This window comes from Stigmatopora nigra, chromosome 10 (assembly GCF_051989575.1).
Source record: "Stigmatopora nigra isolate UIUO_SnigA chromosome 10, RoL_Snig_1.1, whole genome shotgun sequence".
NCBI classification, from domain to species: Eukaryota; Metazoa; Chordata; class Actinopteri; order Syngnathiformes; family Syngnathidae; genus Stigmatopora; species Stigmatopora nigra.
Window position 1 is genome coordinate 10159193 of NC_135517.1, and position 15371 is coordinate 10174563.

At 38.5% G+C, this 15371-nt stretch overlaps 1 protein-coding gene across 2 annotated transcripts in view; it reads right to left on the minus strand.

The window, feature by feature from the left end:
• Positions 1–15371, minus strand: part of plxna1b (plexin A1b) — a 121265-nt gene that overhangs the window by 81249 nt on the left and 24645 nt on the right. For both annotated transcript variants that reach the window (XM_077725419.1, XM_077725418.1), the window contains exon 3: positions 9601–9783. In XM_077725419.1, the coding sequence (XP_077581545.1) occupies positions 9601–9783 (183 nt within the window). The remainder of the gene's footprint in view (positions 1–9600; positions 9784–15371) is intronic.

Sequence of the window (15371 nt, forward strand, 5' to 3'; positions counted from 1 at the left end):
ACCACTGTGTTGTGCATGGATGAGCACAAAGACAGATCTCATCTGCAAGCAAAAAAACACAGACTGAACGAACATGCCAAGGGACTTAATGAGCGAGTATGCCATCTCTTCAGTTTCATTTCTATGCTGTCTTACGCCTGTTTTTTGCCAGACACATGCTCACACAGGGGGTAAAAATGACCTACAAGCCCACTTACTTCCAACCCCAGCTGAAACTCTGCTCGCAGAACTGCGCCGGGTGTAACTTTGACCCAGTTATGCTTTAGATCAGTTATAATGTCGTCACAGTACTCGAATCCCTTGGCCTGTACCACAAACATCAACAGTCTTTTTCTCTCCTTGTTCCTCTTCCTTCCATATCTGTATCTATGGCTGCCCTGGCTACTGTTGCCATAGCAACCAAGGAACAGGCCCGCCACAAGAGGATTTAGAGGCAACTTGGAGTAAAGATCTCTGTGTATTTGGATGCTTATTACTGGGTGTGTACTTGCTTGTGCCTGGGTGTGACTTGTGTTTGCGGTGTTCAGACACATTGATAACTTCTCCACAATAATGAAGCAGGTCTCTTAGGAGGCAGGAGCAGTCCCCATCACGGCATGTGAACAAATGCAATTTAGCAGAAACACAGACACAAACACATAATATCACCTCCTACTTACTTAAGTATCACACCAAATAACAAATGTGTTCATTAAAAGATAGCAAATTGTACAACAGTACTAAAGGAAAAGGCAAAACCAACACACTCATCACTTTTTACCCCATATTAGGTCTGTACATAGTACAAACACCATCTGTGCTGGCCATACCCATCCCAAGGTTATCAGTAATCCAATAGGTTTCCCTGAAAGTGGGCATCTTTCCAGAGATGCAGCCAATATCCTGTAAGCGGAAACATCCGGAAGGAATCTCGTCTAAGTGACACAGCGTTTGCTCCTTTCCCACCCATCCCCGTGACAGGATTAAATGTTTCCTGCTACACAGTTTTCTTTCATAAATTACACTCATTTTTGTTGTTGCCACTGATGAAAATGGATTATTCACTCTTGTAAACTGGCATACCTTGTGCAATTTCAAGCAGGTTAATAGACTCATTAAATGGTGCTGAAAAGTAATACACAGAAACTTTAAAAGTTGTGGATATTGTGCTCTGTGATGTCAATTAGCTTCTAAATAATTCTAATTTCTAACATTTTCTCTCACTGACTGGAAGGGAAATTAGATGAATTCATTAGATCCATCATAAAACAATATTTACTCACTATTGAGGACATCTCTGTATCAAATTACAGAGATGAATAGATCAAAAGGCCCAAATAGCAAATACCTGCATTGTAAAAATGTTGGTTTCTCAAAACTGGACTCAGAGACGGATAAAGACACTATTTAAATTTGAAGAAGTGGGTCTAGTGTTATTTCTAGGCCAGTAGTTCACTGCCAATGACCCACAAATAGGCAGCACAAGGCTGTTATGATGATAAGATGTAGTTGAGAGGCCTTGGGCTGAAGCTTGGAGCAATCACTCAGTGCATTAGTCTTTGATAAGCAGAGTAACATTCAACATCACAGATGGGTTGCAGATTCAAGATGGTTTACATGGAAAAGGAATGAAAAAAATGTGACCAGATTAAGTTCAACCCTTACCTGCCTGGTAAACACTATCTGCACTAGTTTGTACGGCATGTATCAGATCACTATATACATGCAAGCTTGTTCTCGTGTTTCTTCCCGTTGTATCCTATTGTGTGCACCTATAGAGAGTACTTGCTATCATTAATGTCGGTGTATGCGTGTGTGTGTGTGGCCTCTCCCCTGAGATGCTGTTTGCAGTGTTTTAATTAGCTTAATCCACCACCAACACATGAATGGGAGAGCTGTGAATGAGAGGGGCTTGATGATAGTTGGAAGGCGAGGTGACAGAGGATACACAGAGGAGGATGTCTGTCCTTCCAGCATTTGTTTCTTTCTGAACGCACTGCAAACATACACACACACGTGCACACACACACACACAGTAACCCTCAATCTTGGCAGTGCCAGTAGTTGGCTAAACCATTGTGAAACCTGCAGGGATGTGGAAACTGTTTCTGAAATGACCACATGTGCTGTAGGAGGCCAGTTAAACCATTTCCAGAGAGACTTTGCTTTCACATAGAAGCCAAGCTAAATGACCAATTAAATTTAATAGCTAGTGCTTAATTGGCATGGGCACATTTAGGATGACACACACAATTAATGCTATGGAGACTATATGAAGAAAACTAGGCATTTGGAGGAAAACAGGTAAAAGGCTCAAAAGCCACTACAGTAAAATGGCTGGGAAATGGAGAACAATGGGAAGGTAATGCACAAACACCCATAATACGTTGAGTTGATGAATGTGTTGGAAGCAATAAAGTAATGATTTAATCCATTGCCTGCTAATGACAACAATAAAAGTCCAGTTCAAAGGAGGACACGCTGTTTATGCTCAATTTTCGGTGGGATCGAGGACGCTAGGAGATTGGAGTTCAACCTTGGCTGTCAACCGCGCTGAAAGAGAAACATACACACCGAGTCCTCCCAGTTTAAATGAACTGGACCCAACTGGGAGGATTGACAGTAGGAATTTCTTGCAAGCCTCTTTCAACCAAAAATGATTGGACATCTAGAGCTGTCAATGGCAACAAAAGAGGAAATCATTCCATTCTGGCAATTATGACAAAGGAGTTAAAAAAATGAATATGAAAACACCCTCTGCATGACATTGGCTGAGCCATTTTTAATTACTAAGAGCTTAATGGGCAAAAATCTTGGTGCTACAAAGTCAGCTAATACACAAATAATGCCATGATGTTTTTTTTCCTTGGGACACTAATGCTTTAATAAAGCCTTAAGCTGCCGGAAATAATTGCTCTACTTTTACTTCTAAGAACCAAAACCCAGTAGGGCATTCTTACTCAAGGCTGAATGAAACAGTGCCCTATAGTGAAGAAGAAGATATACTGCATATTGCACTGTATTTGAAATTGACCAGGAGTCTGCAAAAGACAAATACCCTCTAGCTATACTTTGGCAACATCCTAGCATGGCATGGGATTGTGGATAATGTAAACGATTCAAATTTATTACCTCCTGGTAAACATAGCCTGAAAGGCTCACAAATATTCCTGGATCAAAATCTTACAATCAAATGTGGAAATTGTAGGATTATTGTTTCTATGACTGCCTGCCCTATATTTAAATTGTGGGTAGGTTAATACAAAAATAAAAAGGTAACGGAATGTAAATATATAAATATAATATATAATGTATAAATATACATCTTTTTTGCTGCCACCAAAATGAAACCATATTCCAAACCAAATCCCAATCAAACCATGTAATCAATAGCAATTGCTCTACCTTAATTTCACACATAAAATACTTGAGTGCACAGTATAGTATGTATACAAATGAGTATGTATTCCTACAGGGGCATACAAACCATAATCATCCTGACAAAGCTACCCCAGAAGAATTAATCAAAATGATCTACTGTAAATCTATTAGCCTGGCAATGGCTAATCTGAAAAGCCTGCTAGTGTTGCTTTCCTAAGTGTCTGCCTGTTTGCATTTTTCACACTAGATTAACTAATTTGATAGCAACATATTCACACTCATTTACACTACAAATTTGGTGTAATAGAAATCTGTGTTGAGAAGATCTAATGTCTTGCATTCCCCTTTGTCCCACCTCTATGCAAATGTACCATTAAAAAGTTGTGTTTATATATATTACAAGGTTCATGCAGTTTCAGTCTGTGGTAGTTAAGGACTGATGGAAGGTGGTGTATTGCCAAGATTGAGTCTCCTAAGCCAAAGCATACATGGTGAGATGCTGGGTTTAATCACAAGGAAATAAGACACTGAGGTAGATAGCGTTGCGGGCCAAAGGTAATTCGGCCCTCTGCGTTATTTGCACAAGATACTCTGCCACTCCCGGTAATCCAGATACCAAAGTCAAGAATTAAGTAGTCAGGCCATTTTTTTTATTAGTTTGGGAGGTAGTTGTCGTTTTAAGATGATGACTGACAAGATACTAAAAACTATTTGATGAACTGTACTGAGAAAATTACAAATGTGTGTCTTGTAAAGATTAAGCGACTAATAATTTAACAAATTCATGCATAAAACATGCAATGATGACTGTGAAAGCTTGGATTTATAATTTTAATGCCAAATTTAGCAAAAATGTATCAATGCTACATTGCATATGCAATATTTAGTAGTGGGTTTAACCCCTTCTAAAAAAAAACCCACTGGAGACTATTGCAGTGGAAATAAAATTTTAGTAATATAGCGTTGTCTATTGGAGAAGACATAGAAGTGTTTGCTGGCAACATGCATGTATCCTAACTGATATCAATTCATCAGATTTTTCTTTGAAATTGTTTTCTATCCTGAAACATTTATTATTGATGCCCTCTTTTTAATAAGAGATTTTTTGTCAAGCTCCCTCTTGCATGGACTACTCGTGTGGCCTCATTTTCCCAAGAGAGTGGAGAATTAAAACTGACATCCAAAAGTGGTGAATGAGTGTTGTGCAGTCAGCATAAAGCAAAAGTGAGTTAAAATGCAAAAACAATGAGCATTTCAGGATATGAATTGTCACCATCAGTGGCATGTGTACTTGCACTTTGAAAGTGAGAGCCTGAGTGTATAGAACTGGATAATGGATGTCAACGACGTTCAACGCTACACAAGAGAATTTGATAAGGAGACAATTAACTGGCAGCAATTAATAGTGCCTTTCAAAGCAACCAATACTCATTTAGAAATATGGATCATTATAGCAGATGAAAAGTTTCCAGGATAAAAAAGGTACAATTGCAGAAAGTATTTTAATGACTGTTTGGGATGAATGAGTGGGTATCATATTAGATGATAAGGAATTATTTTTATTCTAAAAGCCTTTCATAATACCTACCCTTACAACTCAAGTGTTACATCTAATTAATACAGTATGCACTCAAGGTTACAGAATCTGATATGTATACATTGATGTAAGTTCTTCTTACTTCAACAGCACTGCAATTAAGTATCATATGTAATAGTATACGCTGCCAACCCCTGACTTTAATTAAAGAACATTATTAATAGGGGAAGGGCGACTATGGCATCACTACACAGAAGCTCCTGCCTATGTAACACTTAACCATTATCAAGAGAGGAATCAAAATCATTGATTACAATTGGGGAGTGAAGAGAAAAATGTTAGCAGATGAAACAAAATAAGAGAAGCTGAAGGAGACATAGGAACTATCTTAAGGAGCAGTGTTATTAATTCATAACTGTGGTTACACAATGGCATTTTAAATATGAATGAGGTTGCCTTTGAGTCATGCGTAAGCTTCTAGTAGTAAACCATCTGCATATGGTATATCTCTGTTAAATACAAAATAGTATTACATTACTACATTAGATATTGCTCATTTTATGAATAGAACGCTAAATGGAGAATAACTGAAATTTGATTATAAAATTGAACATCTATGTATCAGTGTAAGGATTTTACTACACCTTAAACTCTGTTGATGCAAGAAAACATGTACATAAAAAGCCTTTTGAGATAATTTAACAATAACAATGTACGGCTATACTGATTAGGTTGTGCACGTCTGGTAAACAATGTGTGAAGAATAATGCAAATTCCAAACGCGACAAAATACGAAGTTGCTCTTCCAGAGCATGGGAAATTACGCCTGGAGAGTTCCAAAAAAGAACTAATTGAAAATTAGTGGGTGGTGTTTTGCTGTAAGCAGTAGAGCTGAAATAACTTTGGTCTAGATATAAAGAGAGAAGGTGGTTACACTACCATCATTAATATACGGAGATTTATATCAAGTAGGAAAATACACAGAAATGAATTCCTGAGTCTATCTATGAATAATATATGGTGTGGTACTCTTATGCAGCAGCAGTACTGTTCACCTACTGCATGTGCCCTTGGTTAGCCTTTATAAGGAATGCTTGCAGCAGATAGCCAACTTGTGACTTCATGTGATTGAGAAGATTTGATTATCTTGAATACCGAGAGTGAACTCTTGTATGAGTGGGAGAGACAAAAACATATATATATAAAAAAAGATAAAACATCTGAAAAAAAAGAGTGAGAGTGAGAGAGGGGGAGCAAGAGAGAAGAAAAAAAAAACAGGCTGAACATGCTTGACTTCACATACCCGCATTATGGCTTAACTGGGCTGTATCTAATAAGAAACCGCCATTAAGACTGTGCCATCATGAGGAAAAGAAATAACTTGATAAAATGGCACATTCTGATGTTAATTTCGGAACATCCTGATAAGATTGGATGACTGATGGCGCTGTGGGAAAGAGTTAAATTAACTGGAAAAAGAGTTACTTAAGCAAAGTGTAAATTATCTGTTTTGTCTTGAGCAGTCAGTCTGAACACTATCTGCGCCCTTTCATCATTTTCTGCATTTCCCAGCTTGCTTTCATCCACCGTGTATGTGTATGTGTATGTGTGTGTGTGTGTCTGTTACCACATGCAGTTGTGTGAACTAATGACCGAGAGGGCCAACAAGCGCCTGCACAAAGCCAGCCTCTGTGCTGCTGCCCGGGTCAAACAACTCGTGGTTCAGGCCAAAAGATGACACATTCACACTCACACATGTGATCTAACCTCTTTAGAATCACAAGGAGCAGTATTCGTTTTCACTGTTTGTATCATGTTTAAATTTTGTTGGAAAGGTGTCAAGAGAAATACCACATAAAAACACAAACCAACACAAGGGAATTTGACAGGTCAGCACAATGTGGCACTACAATATCAGTCAATTAGAGCCTGTCACAATGGTGACAAAAGTGGCCCCAGTGGAATACACCATTTTGTTTTACACCGCAATATGCTCAAGCCATATAAAACTGTTTACTAACATCAAAGTTAACAAACTATTGCAGGTGATTAGAATATGTTAAATTTGACACCACGTTAGGTACATTTACTATAGAGATACTGAAATTTTAGGCAAAACGGGTCCAAAAAAAGAAGAAGAACCTTCAATCTGCCTGCCACAGCAGCATAGAATCGGCAATTGTCTCTTTCCTTCTCATACGTACGCATTCATGAGGGAGAAACCCAGGTAGAAAAGAAATCCATGTACAAAAAGAGAATGAGAAATGCTGTGAATTTAGGATTTCAAGTGTAGGTTTGTTGGTGGGGGGTGCACGCCATGGGCAAAGATTGTCGGCTGAAGCTATTTTCATCTCTGCTTTCCTTTGCTTATCTTTAGCTTGAACCCACTGAGAGGAACCTCAGCACGAACCATACTGAGCCTGGCACAGCCACTGGGAGCACACAGTGGGCAATGGGATCACCCGCCACCTGGTTCACTGGCCAAATACACACAACAGATGGCTCATATTGAACGCCCCATCACTGCTTTCAGTACCAAATAAATTAATGTAACTAGGGTAGTTTAAATACAGGGGACATTTCTACGCTCAAACACACAATCATTTACAGTTGGCAACCTCTGCTTGTGTCTAATAATAATGAATTAAAATACATCTATACTTTAAAGTAACTTTTGTAAATTCTTAACTGCCACAGCCCTTAAATAACTGATAGCAAAGGTGATTAAAAAATCCCCTTACAAATTTTTACCCATCTTATTTCAAGAAAATTATTTTACCTCTGTAGGTATTTGGACAGTTATTTTCAAAACTATAAAATGTATTTTGACCAAATGTGTCTTTCGTTTCATCATCTTTGTATCTTGTGACAGTACTGTCATTCTGAAAGATTAACTGGCTGTAATTTACCAGGATATAGAAACTCAACTATGTAAGCTTGGGCAGATGTACATACAATGTCAGGCCAAGTTGGACAGTTCAATATAATGAAACAGCCAAATGAAATGGAGATTTTAATCCGAAATATTAAATGCAGTGTCGGGCTGGCCTACTGCTGTGTCCTTGACCACAGCAGTATCCGGATGACCGCTGCAATTAGTTAATCACACCAGCGGACACCACCTTCATCCCTTCTATCCCTCATCCAGTTGCTCTCTCTTCCCTGACAAGCCAAATGACAAATGATATAGTTAAAAATGTTCTTTTGATAAAAGAAATGGATGTTTGTATACATAAAAAGGCAATACCTGCATTGTGAAAGTAATTGCTTTCCATCAATCTTTTCCTGCCCTTTCTTTAAAACAGCGTCTGTCTAAAACACTAGAAAAATGCCCTCCAGAAGTCTATTCATCAGATAATCGCACCCCCACCTTCTAGAAGCCTTCAGGCATGGCTATATGGACATGACCATACAACAATGTTTTCCATCGGAAAGCAAAAAAAGAACACCGCCAGCCCAATATTTTCATGAATCCTCCAAAAATTGACATTGACCAAAAACACTGCACTTTCGAAGCATTAAAACGATATAGCGTGAATATCAAAACAATTTTAAACATTTCAATTGTTAACCTTGAGTCAACACTGCTTTTGTTGATTACAATTTTTGCCATGGTTTATATTTAAAACTCAATCAATTACACATAATAGATGGAATTATTCTCCTGACCCTAGTTTCATTAAGAGAATATGAAGTTTAAGCTCAATCATCTGTTGTTCTTTGTACTTTTATCATTTCATTCTTCATAAATCCTAAAGTTTACAGGTAATCAATAGGAGATTGCTGTGTGAATGCATGTGTACATCCATAAACAAACCTTGCTCACCATATTGATGCCTCACATACATCTATCAAGCAGAGAGCACAATAACTCTGAAGAAAGGCCACAAGAATTGCAAAGTAAAGACAGTGAATAGCTGTCATTTTGACAAATGTGCAACACTGCATCATAGTCCAACCTGTATTGTTCTCCTCCCTCTGGTCCTCCAGAACGCCACATGGCATATACAAATGTGCACAGTGTGAGTGGCAAAGATTACATACATAGAAAATTAGAATTTGAAGTGCTTAAACAACTAAGTTAATAAAATATTCATGTTGTTTAATAGTTGCCAATGTTGAAAAGTGCGAAAGGAGATTACCGGAATTTTAACGAGTAACCATTATTCCCGTTCATAAATTGAGTGTGAACACACACCAGTAGTTTTGCAAGTAATTTCTCCAATTTTGCAGTCACCCTCTTAATTGATCACAGAACTGACCAAAGGGAAAAGCTTCTAAGAATCACCGCTAATAGATTGATTGAAAGCGAGCGTTTAAAATTGGACGCAAACCAGAATGTGGTAACAATCACATTTTACATCTGGCGTGACTTATATGACAATCAATGAGGGCAAAGCCACACACACTTTCTGCGAACGGCTCGTTAAACTAACGGGTTTCAAATCGGCCCTGAAATGTCATGGAGAAAATTACTCTCGGTGCATTTAATCTTTGCACTGATGTGTGTGTACGAGTACAATATATGTGCACAGTGGGGTGGTGGTGATAGGAATGTGGGTGTTTTGTGCAAAAAGAAATTGAATGGGTAGGCATGAAATTTAGTCAAGACATTCTAAAGTGGCAAATAGTGTTCAGGAGGAAAAACACACACAATGATTTTAAAATGAGTTCAATCAAGAGAAAATACATGGTATCCATACCTTTTTCAGTTTGCCATTACGCGTTCCAGCAAAAGCCACAGTGTTTCCACGGTAGTCGTATGCAGCCACAGACGTCATGCCATCTTCTTTGTCGAGAAAGAGAGGGATGCCCTCGATGGTGCTGGTTCCGCCTAGAGGTTGGTTGAAGTCCTGGCCACAGAAGTTGTCATCGATCTGCAAAGGCTGGGGAAAGAAAACAAGGCAAATCAGTCTACGATGTCTTTATTATTATCAAATAGCTTTACAGTGAATGAAGAAAAAATGTTTTTCATTGAGTGATACACAGTATAGCACATACGTGAAACATATTAGAAATCATGTTTGGAGGATTTTTAGTCAAAAAAATTTCAAACGTGCTTCAGTTCTGTGTAAACAGCACAAAAAGTGAGGCCCGAAAATAAATAAAGGGATGGATGCTGCCTGTTTGTAAAGTTCAGTGAAAAATTGCAGGCATATGGTGTTAAGGGTGTTTGAGTTAGTATGGTCAGGTTTGGGCAATCAATCATTTTTACTGATTAATTCAAATTTTGGAGTCTGGTTCATTTTTCCCCTGCAGCTTCTTTGGATCAATACACATCCCAGCTGACGTGCACTGCTTAAACTTGCAACAGGGGTGTGATCAGAAAGGAGCTTTGATTTGTGGTCATTTGTCATCGCTGCAAGAGAGTTGACTGTGGTTTCTGCTGTACGGCTGTGAAGCAAGCATCACAATCGAATCATTCCACTTTGGAGTCTGCATTTGGAAGCTCGTGTCTTTGGTGATTTTCACATTATCCGTAAAACAGTTATTTTTTATTTATATAATTTCTTTGGAAATTAATGTAAATTACTGTGAGTCTTCTGATGTTTCCAAGCTTCTTTTTCAGGATGAGAAATACATTCCAGACAGAGCAATAATGAAACGCAAAATGTATTTTGAATAATATATTTTTCTGGTGTTAAAGAATCCTATTCTGCTATACTGTGTTACATCGTGCATGTCACAAATTTGACACTTTGTTTCGAATACCCCCCACAAGGCATCATTGAAAGTTACATTTTCAAAAACTCTACTTTTCATTTGTTTCCACAAGAAAACCTAGGAGGGAAGAATTCTCTAAGGATACATCATTCCACTTAAACTATCAACTTTCCATGATGGTCTTACATGTTAAGTGGCCCATTGAAATAAGCTGATTTTTTTCCCCCATAGTTCCAGACTGAGCCCTCTGGTGCTGAAGCTTATTGTGAAGTGCTCAGACATGCTGGTGACCATGTGACAAAATCTGGAGCATTCCAGTATCATAGAGAGACTATCACCCCGGGCACTCCACTGACCCATATGACGCCTTAATCACTTGCACACAATTATTCCTAGCATAGCTCCACATTTTTAGTTTTCAATCTAATGTGTGTGTGTGAATGTGGAGGAACGGTGTGGGTGTTATTACAAGTATGATGGTAACTTTACAAGGTACAGAAGAATTTATATAACTAAGGTCTAAAATGATCAATCAACTCTAATTTGTCCTTTGTGTAAAATTGCAAAACTGATTGGGGAATGGTCGTATGCAAGAATGTAATTTCAACTAGTCCATTGTATACCCTGCTTCTTGCCAAAATCATCAAGAAAGGACTTCAATACAGCTGTGAGCCTTGTAAAGATATTTGGTACTACTGATCCTAGAAAAAGGATGGATGACTGCTTTATTTTAACTACTATATAAATTTTGGTGTATGCTTCCTAGTATTACCAGATCCATTTAAGTAATGGCTTTTCCAAAATTAGTGCAAAAAGTAAGCAGTAATGATTTGATGAGCTTGGAGAATGACACCCATGTGCATATCATATAAAGTTTAAGTGAATCAAAGTTGGTATACTAGATTGATCAAACAATTAGCGGTAGAGATGCCTATGTGCATTAATGAAATGCTCCAGAGGAAAGTAGTAAGAAAGAGTCTTCTCTTATGTACACACACTCGGGGAGTGTGTAAATGGCAGTGTAATCCACAGTCTTATCACTACATCATCTGATTGATCCACACAGGAAAAAAGATAACACCCTCCCGCCCGCACCCTCTCAATCTAACTAAATAGCCTGCAGCAGAAACACACATCAATACATCGTTATTCTGATTCTTCTACTCTCTCTTTTACCTTTCCCTTTACTGATGTTGGAGTACGTAACTCTTTGCATTCTACTTGCCGCGCCTATTCCTCTATATAACTTTTTTTCATTGCTTCGTGTCAATTCTGTATCAATCTTTCACTTTGATGTCAATGTGTGAGCATGTGTGTCGGAAAGTCAATTTAGTTCTTAAGTCAACAATGGGCTTGATCTCTTGCGTGTTCTGTCTCAGGGTGCAAAGGAATACAAGACTGTTTAATGGATATTTATGGTTATGTGTTCAAGCAAGGGAGACAGACAACCCCTCCGCAAAGAATTTTCAATATTTGCCACAACCTGGAATGAGGCAACTCTTTCTTTCAATGGATAGCCCGTACTCTTATTTATGTAATCTGGACTGCATGTGCATTCTTGCAGAAAAGTAGACAACAGCTCTGCATCATATGAATTACTTGTGTAAGTGCATACATTTTGACAATTCAAAAACTGAGTGCGAGAAGGTCAGTCGGGTTTGGCAGCGTTGGTCAGTGTAATGGTCCCTTAAGAAGAGTTGTTAAAAGTGTTACCCCATTTCATATAGAAACAAAAGAATGTAAGAAATGCTCTTAATATAATAGCCAGGTTTACCAATCGTAAAATGCACACACAAACACAAATTTAGAAGTCAGAATACACAGTTCCCCATAAGGCACTAAAGAGGAAGCTGGCCACCAATTCAGAGTTGCCCCTGCCTTGTGCCTAGGCTCCAGCACGCCCTACTTTCCTCACAAGGATAAGCAGTTCAGAAAATGAATGAATGAAACATGGGCAGTCGCTCTGCCGAATCGAACATAATTTTCCTATGAGATGATAAAGTTTTCAGGATATAGAACACATACACCCAACTAAAGTTTTTCTAGGTTGGAAGGCACAGGTGCTTTCACCTGAGTGTATACAGCTGAGTGAACAATTGTCGGAGAGGCCACCTCATGAATTACCCAGAAGTCCCAGAAGGGGCTTTGAACTTGTAGAGAAATTGCTAGTCACCTGTGCGTCCCCACCCCCAAGCCCCCAGGGTTGCTACAGTGTGTGTATGTAAGCACTCCTGGTGATTTATTGCAGAGAAAGAACCCTGGGTCTAATTATAGGGAAATTCATAGTCCTAACAAAATGTTTAAATTTACAACTTTATAGCTTTTTTTTGCATGGTATTTTAATAAATTTGACTATTCAACAGACTAATAGGAGACCCAAAACAAAACACGCGTAATTATACAAAATTTTAACGACTATTCAAAATACCTTTTGAATTTATTTTCTTTACTGACTAAAATTTTAAAGGGGAAAAGTGTTGCAAATTTGATATGAGCAGAAATGCAAATGCATATTACAAAACTATATAGCTTAAAAACAGCATAATTATATGGCCATGAAAAACATGGAAAGTTATTGTAAAGGAAAACCTTTCCTCAAAAAAAACTAAATCTACAAAACTTTGAAAAATTAATAGAAATAGTGTGGAACAATTTCTGAGTGCATATAACGTGAATACCATAGTGTAATGCTACAAGAATTACAAAGAGATAAAGGTAAAAATGAACTAACAGTGTATGTTGTTACAATTGACTATGTCAGCACTGCAGGCGTATTGTCTGGCCCACATTTTCTAATTACTCCTGATAATGATATAAGCAACACACCACCCACACAAGCCACAGATCAATACACAATTACATTGACAATTAGTATCATTAGACTGTGGTGAGAGAAAGGGCTTTGTGGATCTAAATTCTCCTCAGAGAGAAAGAGAGAAAGGTCAAACTTCATGAAGAAATGAGCTGCTCAAACTCACTAGCTGCACAATGTCTCTTCCTGAGGCTTTCCTAATGTTCCCTAATAATGAGATGAGAGTAAGGCTTCACCACATAGTCGCTTTGGCATTGTTGGCTCACACATAAGCTCCCCCGCTCTCATCCACGCGTGCTCTTCAGAACACACCCTTGCAGACTGGAATGAAAATCAGTCTTATTTATTTATTTTTAAATGGCAAAATCCACATTCAGGGAATATTAACCTTGAAAGGTGACCTAACAGCAGCATTAACGAAAGTCACCTGCACAGTGAATGTTCGCCAAGATCACCTCATTTAGACTGCCAATTAACTCTGCTCATCAACTCGGGCTCAATTAATCAAGGCAAATTACTTAATCACTTTTGCCCGCACACAGTCCGGGTATTCCACTAGAATAGGATTGTGTAATACACAGTCCAAATGTGAGTTACACCCATTAAATGATGTTCATCATGATGGACATAATCAGGTTAAGAGCGGGTCTCATAGAGTGCATTCTCCTTTGCTTAGTATTGAACAACACTACAAAAAATATTTCCTGCCTATTCACGTTGGACTAATGTCATCTAATCATAGTAAGAAAAGGCTTCCAGTTGAACAAGATGAATGACTGTTTGAATAGATTTTTGTTTGGGTTTCACCCACCACCTTCGATACTGCCACTGAGCAGCTGGCTTATATGCATCAAAAATGAACACAGGTAACAAAGGATTACTTACAATGATTGATTCTCTGGTTGATTGATCTATGAACTTCTGACAAAGATCAACACGTCATAACATCTATGGTATGCATGCATTAATCCTATTACAGATGCCTTTTGTATGTGTTGTGTGATTGTAGCTTCTTTGCTCTCTGACCACTCGTTTCTTTCCTGTAGATACACCCGCATCAGGCACTCCTTTCTCTGTTGGCTTCTTTTCTTCACTACACTTGAAGGAGATATTGTTTTTCTTTATATCTTTCAAGTCCTACACTAACCCTGGAACAGTCATCCTTTCACGTGCGCTCTCTTGGCGGAACTGCTTTGTATTGATCCACTTCTAAATCAAGAGAAAGGTCAGAGGTTCATTTATAGATCTCAGGGACAAAAACATAAAAGTATAAACACAAGAAGCTACAGCGGCATTACAGCACGAAGAGGTGGTGTACTTGCAGGTGTGTCTGCAGGTCAGCTGTATCCAAGACTTAACATTGCCAGCCACCATCACACTGTGCCCATAAACCTATCATGCTAATGATTGTCAGAGGCCAAAAATTATGATGCGGCACAAATACGAGAAGTCCACACTGGGAGTACTGGAGCTCTCGCAGGTCATCAATCACAACTGCGCGTCTAACAGCTGTGCCGGCCTCCCGCTCTGCTCCCTGGCCTGCCCTCTTCACCGATGTAATGCAGGGTCAAGCCAAACAGCTTTCCCACACTGCTCAGTCAAATGTAGTTGTGTGCAAGGCATTTAAGGTTTTGAAGCACATTTGAAGATGTGGAGAAGCTTAGAAAGAGTGAGTGAGACCCAAAAACCACGAGCTTAAGTGTTTAAAAATTGGAAGAAAGGATTGTCCAATTGTCAGGACACAGTAAAGACCAGATTAGTGGAATGTATAGGGGTGGAGAAATGCTTCGCAGTTTCTAAGCAATCCAGACAACTAGTAGAGGGGGACGTTTTAATAGTCAGTAACAAAGCATATTTTAGTTTGATCTTAATTAAGATTTTAATCAATATTTGTTTTGGTGCTGTTAAGATTCACACAAAATCTTAACTGCCATTCCTGTGATGTCAGATTTAAGGTCCTACGGCCCACTTCTTAAGGTCAAGGGTGAAGGTATCATT